Source organism: Bremia lactucae, linkage group LG6, assembly GCF_004359215.1.
Source record: "Bremia lactucae strain SF5 linkage group LG6, whole genome shotgun sequence".
Taxonomy (NCBI): Eukaryota; Oomycota; class Peronosporomycetes; order Peronosporales; family Peronosporaceae; genus Bremia; species Bremia lactucae.
The window spans coordinates 116,428-125,004 of record NC_090615.1 but is presented as its reverse complement, the minus strand read 5'-3'; the positions used below and the strand labels follow the sequence as shown (position 1 = coordinate 125,004).

The window sequence follows — 8,577 nt, the reverse complement described above, 5'->3', positions numbered from 1 at the left end:
TAATATGTATTGCGAGCGTATCTTTCTAGATACCTCGCGTAACGGATGACGCTAGCCGTCATCACGGATGACGCTGGGCGTTATCCCTCCTAATGTGAATGCACCCATGTGCATCACATCCACAAGGTTTGGTCACAAATGTGCACCACACCCGAGTGTTGGGTCTAATTACTATTATGTAGTAATTGACCATTCCCTCAAGTACACCAAATGTACTTTACGGGGACTGTGTAGCATTAGGGCAACTTTAGCCCGTTACACACATAGTAAAATATGTTTTTGTTTTAAGTGATAATGTACTGATATCAGATGTGACGACATACAAGAAAAGAGTCGGACTGAATTGTTGCATTCTGTATGTAGTGAATTGTTCGCTCTTCGACTTGCGTTTCTCCTGAATTTTCGATCCCATAAAGGTGGGAACATTCACGTCGCGATAGCAGCACTGTGATGTCCATGATGGCTTCTGACCGCTTCGGTACCATGGAGCTGACTCCCCGCCACGACCAGCCGCTTCTGCTGCCCGGCTCGGCCGCACTTGATGCCATAGCGGCACCTTGCATCGTGTCCGTACGCATTGTGTCTGCTATTGACCTGCGGCCCATGCACAAAGGTATCACAAGCAACCCTCTGGTGGAAGTCTCACTGGTGTACGATGACGGATCGGGCCAATTTCAGCGCAGTGCTGGCTGGAACGACTTCAAAGCGCCGACCGGGATGGTGTCACGCGCTCGTGCGAATAGCACGGCATCTCTACCAACTGAAGGCCACCCGCGCGGTTTGGTCTCGAAGACGCGTCGATCAAGGGTGATCAAAAGCTCGCTCAATCCTATGTGGAATTTCGACGTCGACTTTGGAGAAGTTGACATGGACAAGGTCATGGGCGTGCAATTTACAGTGCGTCACGTTGAGAAGTTTGGTTTGATTAAAAAAGATATGGGCCAAATAGTGTTGTTGCTGAGAGAAATTTTGGAACTTAAGATGGTAATTGTCGAATCATGGGCTGTAAGGTAGATGAATTGCTAGACTGATATGCTGCTTTGTATCTATAGCAACCACCCCATCAACAAGAGTTCTACCTGCTTCCGACCGAGCAAATGATTCGACGAGAAGCTTTGGAAGGAGTTAACACGCGCAAGCCTGGGAAGCTTCTGATTCGATTTAACGGCTATGGCGTACAATCTAGCTACACCGCAGTGACTGATGGCCGAGCTTCAAGTATGATCAACACCTTCGTGACCCATGAGGACGAGTTTGGCCGTAGCTCCAAGTCTCTTATAAAGCACAACATTCGTGCCGAAGTGCGCAGTTTGCAGACTTTTCACCAGACGAAGCCTCGACCTGGCGAAACGTGGTTCGCAATTGATGCGGATTGGATACGTGCGTGGTTGCTCTTTGTGTCAACGCACAAGGGCAAAGAGGTCTATAATCCTGGAAATGTGGACAACATGCCGCTTATATCGGACAATCTCATGAACGGCACGTTTCAGATTAAATCCGGTCTCGTTATCAAAAACGATTTTCGGATGATTAACAAGAAAAGCTGGGATTTTTACCAGAAAATCTACGGTGGCGGTCCAGCTATTGAAGTGATGATCCCGACTGATTGCGCGAAGCCAGGCGAGTGGCTAGCTTGTCTTCACTTAGATCAAGTTGGACGTGTGAACTCAAATTACGTCGACACTGGTTGATTTAAAGAAAGGATCAGTTTTGCGATTGATTCCGTCCGTCGCGGCGAGGACTTTTCTAAAAGCCATTCACGTTCAGACCAATTTAGTATTTGAAGAATGCAATAAATATATAGACTTACAAATCACTTGACGAAACAAAATTAAGACGTGTTTGTCTACACGAGGATAGGGGCATGCTCTTCTGGTTCCTCGGCCTTGTTAGGGCTATTGGCATCTCGTATGTCTCCAGGTTTCTTGCACTTGGCCTCGTCAGCAAGAAATATTTCCTGCTTTTTCACTTTTAAAGCGATGTCTGTCACAGTAATTTGACCGTCGTTTGCCTCGACTCGGGACACTGGCTGGAGATGCAATTCCACCGCGCGAGACGGCCGACGCTTAACGAGCTCCTTTTCAATCTCACCGTCTACATCAAGCTCGAGGCCACACTCCTTGCTTGTGGAGGTGTTGAAGCGACTGACTGGCCAAAAATCGAGATTCTTCTTTTTACCAAAGAATCCACGCTTGAGCATGGCAAAGGGTCCCGTCGGCGAGGCCATATGCTTGACTTCTGGCAAGTAGGACGGCATGCTTTCTGCTAGACGGACTGCATTGCATCGGAGGAAAAAATTGCGCCAAAAGATTTCCTCAGTTATGACAGGATTAGGAAGAGATTCAACCAGCGTTTCTCGCTTTTCGCGCAGGTTCGGATCGCTTAAAAGCAATTCCCGAGCCACCCCCTTGAACAAATCAAAGTCAAAAACATATTCTTCCTCGCCGGGAGCAGGTTCGGCGAACGTTCGTCTATAAATCGCGAGCTCTAGAATTTTCCTCTTTACCACAGTATTTTCGTGCGTCCTGCCGTCGTCAGTGTACATCTCCCAAGGCAAAAGAGGTAGCACCTCTTTATACTGACCCGGATCCCCCTCATGCACCCTCGCCAACTGCGGCTTCTCTAGCGCTGACTCAGCCTTCGGCACCTCGGCTTCAGGTTCTGGCAACTCGGGTTCTTGCGACATCGGTGACAGCTCATTTTCTGCGTTGGAAGTGGGAACGGACTTTTGCCGCCGCGATTTAGTTTTGCGACCGCCGACGCGTGAAAGGACGCTGGCGAAATCCTGTGCCTTGTTCGCTACACTTCCAGCCAATATGTGAAGATCTAAATGTGTATTAATCGCAAGTGTTAGCGACGCGGCGGAACAAATACGGAGGCAAGGGAGGCAGACGTACTAGCGGCGCTGTGACGCATCCCAATCTCGCTGACCCGCACGGCCGACAAGCCAAATTCGCTCATGCGAGCTGCCATTATGGCCTCGCGTCTACTGTTGCTTGGGGCCGAATCGAAACTGACGATGGGTAAGCAGCCGCTCTTGTACAGCTGGTAGTATAGTACCGTATAATGTCTCGATTTCACGACAGGAATCATAAAATCGAGGCTAAGTGCTTAGCTTCTTAGGTTGCGCAAGTGAGTCGTTAGATTAAATAATTGCTATAAGCCGTCAAGAGCTTAGAATTTTATTTAAGTAAATTGATTACCGACAAAATACCGTCAGACTAGGAAAAAAGAAGAAGCCTTCTGCGAAGATGGAAGTAATTGCGTCATGCGCCTTAGAGTTACTACAGGCCAAATTACAATGGAGTTTATCCAGCGGCGACAATAGACTCAACATATTGTTGCGTAAGGATTAACAGTTGCATGAGGCTTGGCTGATGATCGACCGTTACTTTAGTCTTTGTAAATGCACACCCAATACTGCAAATCTTAAATTCTGAGCCGATGAGGTCTAGAATGAGTAGCTGAGAGATGTGCAAAGGCGCCAAAGGTGACAGGAATGATGTAACTTTAGGTGAAGTAACACGTGCAGTGTATGCGGACGCACGTGAAGAGCATGTCCGGCCGGAGCTTTGACTAATATGAGGAGAAATTGCCGAGGAATCAAATCAATTTGATCAAAGTATAAACAGTCAAGTGGTAAGCCTGCAAATTCTCGAGGTATCTTCAACAATGAAGAGAACTTAACGGTCTTACAAGCTACCACTTTAATCTCCTGCAGCACTGACCGTATCCACGTATTCTACCAAAAGCCCACATCCTGACTTTGACAGTATACTCCGTAAAAAGCGCGTTTTATGGTGTCGTACTTTTTCGGTTAGTCGCGAGGCAAACATGTTTTTTTCGGAAGAAGCCTCTTCTTTAAAAAAATGAAGAATGCTGTTCAGCTGGTGCGTCCTGCTCGACAGCCGATATCGAGATATTTAGCTAGTATTAATAATTTCTTGGCGCACCGTCGTATGTAATCTCGTGTCCCTACGGCCACAGGAAGCGTGCAGAACAAAAGTACGACATTGAAGGTTTATAGACCGTTAGGATTTCGACATAAACTCGTCAAATTGTACATATGATAAAAAAATGCCCTTTCATGAATGGACACCTTCTATAAATTATTTCTTAAGAAACTTGTCAATTGATATGAAATTGCATTAATTGGTGTGTTCCCTAAAAAATTGAGAACATAAAAATTTGGGGAGCAGTTTCGTCTATCAAATTGCTGCCTGCACCATCGGATGAATGATGACACGCATCCACTTCCGCCTCCGCCGCTGCATGTGGCTGTCTGGGACGGCGACATCGACCGTGTACGAAGTATAATTAACGCTGTCTGTCCGGAAGAGGAGAAATTGCGGAGCGCCGCTCAGTCTGAGGCGCTGAAAACCCTTCTTGAAACGAAAGACGTTCGCGGAAATTCGGCGTTGCACTTGGCTGTGCGAATCGTGCAACCTTCTCAGCAAGCGATCGTGAAGCTTCTACTGGGTCGAGATGCTAGTGTTGCCTCACGGAACATTGATGGCTGGAGCTGTGCTCACGATGCTGCCTTATGCGACGACGAGTTTTTATTGGCACAGCTTTATCTGAGTGGTGAAAAGCAGGTGATCAAGTCCGTGGAGGCGACACAGGAAACGTTTATGCTAGCTTTGGAAAAGTTACCGGATTTCGAGGCTGAAATCTTTGCTGAAGCGCATTCGTGGGTGCCCATAGTGTCCAGCGTACTACCGTCTGATACGATTAGAATCAGGAAACGAGGGTCACAGTTACGAATTGATTCAGCGCTCAAAGGACTGGAGGGATTAAAGTGGAAGAAAGGTTCGATGAGCCAAGTTTATATGGGACGGAACGGTGGGGAAAGAGCGGGCCATGCAGTGGTTTTGAACCATGACAATAAGGTTTTCTATGATGTCTTCACAGCTATGTACAACTCTTCAGTAGGAAATATTGACATGGCTTTGCAAGTCTCCTTGACTACCGCCATGTCGTCATCGAGTATGGACGCGACAAAGCTTGAATTCGTCAAGCTGAAATCGGCAAAGACAGAAGGACTTAAAGATGGGGAGAGTTATATTCACAAAGAGGAAGCTAATACGAAAAGTCGGAGTAGACAGCGAAAGTGTCCATGGCCAGGAACGACTTACAAGATGCAAAACTTTTCTATTGAAGCGCAGCTAAGGCCGATTGTGAATTCGAATCGCAAGATGAAGCAATTGACTGCTGGAAAAGAAACGCCATTTGAAGAGGTGCAGCAGCTTGTTGAACACTTTCAGACGTCTTTACCTTATTCGAAAGACAGTAAGGGCTCCAAATCTCGCTCATGCTCAATTAACGATAACAGTTTGAGCAATGATAATGCTGGACGGGTAATGCAGCTTGAAAAGGGGCAAAAGGTTGAAATGCATCTGGACGTGATTGCTGGGGACACGATTCGATGGGAGTATCTTACAAAATCTAGCAACTTTTGCTTCGTTGCTACGTGTTTTCATGACGACAATAAACAAGTGATATGTCGAGCTGATGGCATTAAAGGTAAGGCGATTGTCGGGGCGTTCAAGGTCGAGCACAATGGCAGTTTTGTGCTCACGTGGCAGAACATGCAAAAAGGATTTACGATTGACCGTAGCGGAGTCAAGATCACGTACAATGTCGAGCACGCTCGGTCATCTAATGATAATATTTTGACCATTTCATCCGCTCACATTCAGTCCACAAGTTCTCCGTTGAAGATTTACGAGAATAACGAGAAAAATGATAATGGACCTAGGTCTATTTTAAAGCTCAATGACGACCAGAAATGTGAATACTTTCGCCAAAATCATATTCCGAACCCATTTACAACTACTACAGCTTTTGCAGACTACTTTATGCTAATTGAAAACAATAGTGAGTTAACTGATTCAAGGCAGCATGGGTCCACAATAAAGTCGTCTGTATACAAAATGTTTGAGGACAAGGTTCTTCGTCAGGAATCAACAGCAGAGTCAGTCCCGAGAAAACCTGAAGCTAAAGTAGTTTTCGGTATGAAAAATACGTACCGAAGCTTGACACTTTTACCAGCTGCGCGAAAAGTGCGCAAACAATTTGAGGCGAAGGTTGTGATGGCAGAGAGCTTTCCTGTCCAACCCTACGATTTTATTCCTGTTATTGAATTTCTTTCCACTACGGGGGAACACATGAAGAATCTTGACGAGTTCTTTCGGATGGTGTGTATGAAATGTACTACTTAGCCTGAATATATACGTATCAAGTTGCTAATTGCACGTGTATTGACTGACAGAAACTCCCCCCAGGCTTTCCTGTCAAGTTTGAATTACCAATGATGTTTACAGTCCGCGTCGCCTACACGTTCCAGAAGATTGTATTAAACCCGCTCTTGGATCCTGAAATGTTTGAGATTCCAAACGACTATCACGAGGTGTTCACGCTGGATGAAGTGCGATCTTAGGCTAGACTGTGTAGCTATGTACGGTGCTATATGCTTCAGTAAGAACTGATACCTTTCGCTCATACTTGAGTGATCGACTATTACAGTGGATGATTATGCAGCATCTCGTGCTCGGTATATAATAAGCCTTGGCGTTCTTGCAACAGCGCAAGATTTTTCTTAAACATGATCGTTTAGCTTAGAAAAAACTTCTTGTGCAGCTGAAAAGCATCGGCTATCGCTTAGACTTTCATTAATAGAATTTAATATTTGAGAAATTTATTGTTTGATAATAGTAATAACAATTTTGACGGCAAATATTTAAGGCAACGTACTGCTTCTTTTCATCGCTGAAGACCTTGTCTGAGTGATGGTCAGGTACGAGTACAAGTTGCCGCGCTGCTCGTTTGAGAGCCTTGGCCAGCTTTGAGTAGATTCCCACCGATCTCCACATGAATCTCTCCAAGCGCAAGGCGGTTTTTGCTGCGTGGGTCCGCATTGCCTGCATGATCACATCCTCTTTAATGCCGCTGCCATTGTTGAAACGATGGCAATTAGCTGTTGCCTGCAAATGCGGGCTGCCTCGACCACAACATTACTTTAGAAGGGGAAATTCCGCGGTTGACGAGCTCGGTGTGCCCCAGCGTGCGCAATAAGGGCCAACCTTAAGTCACCATTATTGAATGTAGGTCCATGGCGATGTCGTAATATTCGATAGTGCAGGGGGAGAGAACCTCCGAGTTCTTTCACCCTGCCTGTTTCAGCCTGCGTGCTTGGAATTGCCCCTGGAATCTTGGTGTTGCGTGATCGCGACCTTCTTTTAAAGAAGGCTTTAAAATAACAGCGTCCCACTTCTTGAAGTCGTCCTCGACAGCGGCAACCACCAAATTGGTCAATTTAAGTTGCACTTGAAAATTTATCCAGCTCAGGCTCGTTTACGGCCGAACGCAAAATCTCGTGATTAAAAGTAAGAGATATTAATTTTGACTTAAATAGTTTCAATATTACCATATTTGGTAATTTCGATGCAATAAGACATCAGCTCTATTGATTGGTTCATTCAAGTCTAAGTCAACCCCATTAATCGTTTTAAGACAGGTGCGCAAGGAGGCGCCATACTTAGTTAGTTATAAATATAATAATTTCAGTAGTAGATAGAAGATCGTTACGTAAGAAACGAAATAAATTAATACAAGTTTACTTTTTCTCTATTCTAAAGCGTTAGTCTAGACCTTTAAGCTATATATTCTTAGCTTCATAAGAATTATTTCTCTTTACCTTTGTGTACGTGAAGTTTCGAGGCACCTCACCTACACTGTGACCAGTGTAAGGTTAACTAATACCGATCAGAACTAGTGAAAGGTGCCCCGTTACACCTGTAGCACTTCGTAGTCCGTTGAACGACCTACGCACGTTCCATCCAACATGGACATTCTTGAGGAAGCTTTCAAGGCAAATTGTGAAAGGTTCTTTCATTTGAGTGACCTTGATTGGAGAGCGATCGAACGTATGAGCTCGGTCGTAGGGCGGACCAGCTGTTGGCGCCATGCTGTTTACAGAACACAGATGAACAACATGCAGCCATAGCCGAGGTTATACAACATGAACTCGACGGGGCCCAAGAAAAGGTAGCCTTGCTTCACCGGCAAAACTCTTAACAGCTTAAACTGTTTTTACAGCAGCATCTAGCAGGCCGACGCTTCCGCGTCAACCCGAAAGCTTAAAAATCGAAAACATTAAGTTTAAGGCAGTCGACGGCGACTCCCTTAAAAGATGGTTCGTCGAATAAGATGACGCCATATAAGCTTGTCGTATCAGTGATAATGCGACGAAAGTGAAATTTGGCATGTCCAACTTAGCCGGACGTGTCAAATCTTGGGCCTTGGTGCTTAAGCTTCACGACCTGTTAATATTTGGATCGTATGATGTTTGAGGATGACAAACATTTAAGCCAACACGTGCCGAATTCAGGGCTCGAACCGAGCTGAAGCAGGTCAAGCATGATCTACAGGCTTACGCCCACCATACACCGATACCTTGTCAATTGTATCGTTCGTCATCCAATTGATGAAGAAACACAGGTAACTGTGTTCATTAAATGTCCTACAGACGGCCCTTTTAAGGCCTACGTCGCTGGACCAAGCAACCTTTATAGCGGA

At 45.5% G+C, this 8,577-nt stretch overlaps 3 protein-coding genes across 3 annotated transcripts; 2 read left to right on the top strand and 1 right to left on the bottom strand.

The window, feature by feature from the left end:
• The first annotated feature begins 348 nt into the window (after positions 1 to 348).
• Positions 349 to 3,276, top strand: CCR75_005050 (uncharacterized protein). The gene is made up of 2 exons (XM_067963135.1): positions 349 to 984; positions 1,053 to 3,276. Exons 1-2 carry the CDS (start codon positions 451 to 453, stop codon positions 1,689 to 1,691), a joined length of 1,173 nt encoding a protein of 390 aa, XP_067819016.1. The 5' UTR covers positions 349 to 450; the 3' UTR covers positions 1,692 to 3,276.
• CCR75_005051 (uncharacterized protein) lies at positions 533 to 2,973 on the bottom strand (the record flags this gene model as incomplete). Its single annotated transcript, XM_067963136.1, has 3 exons — positions 533 to 1,746; positions 1,811 to 2,826; positions 2,898 to 2,973. The coding sequence occupies 2 exons, from the start codon at positions 2,971 to 2,973 to the stop codon at positions 1,847 to 1,849; spliced, it is 1,056 nt and encodes a 351-aa protein (XP_067818756.1). The 3' UTR covers positions 533 to 1,746; positions 1,811 to 1,846.
• Positions 3,277 to 4,232: 956 nt separating the features above from the next.
• On the top strand, positions 4,233 to 6,675 carry CCR75_005052 (uncharacterized protein; the record flags this gene model as incomplete). The annotated part of the gene is made up of 3 exons (XM_067963137.1): positions 4,233 to 6,197; positions 6,272 to 6,427; positions 6,622 to 6,675. The coding sequence occupies 3 exons, from the start codon at positions 4,233 to 4,235 to the stop codon at positions 6,673 to 6,675; spliced, it is 2,175 nt and encodes a 724-aa protein (XP_067818866.1).
• Positions 6,676 to 8,577: the final 1,902 nt, after the last annotated feature.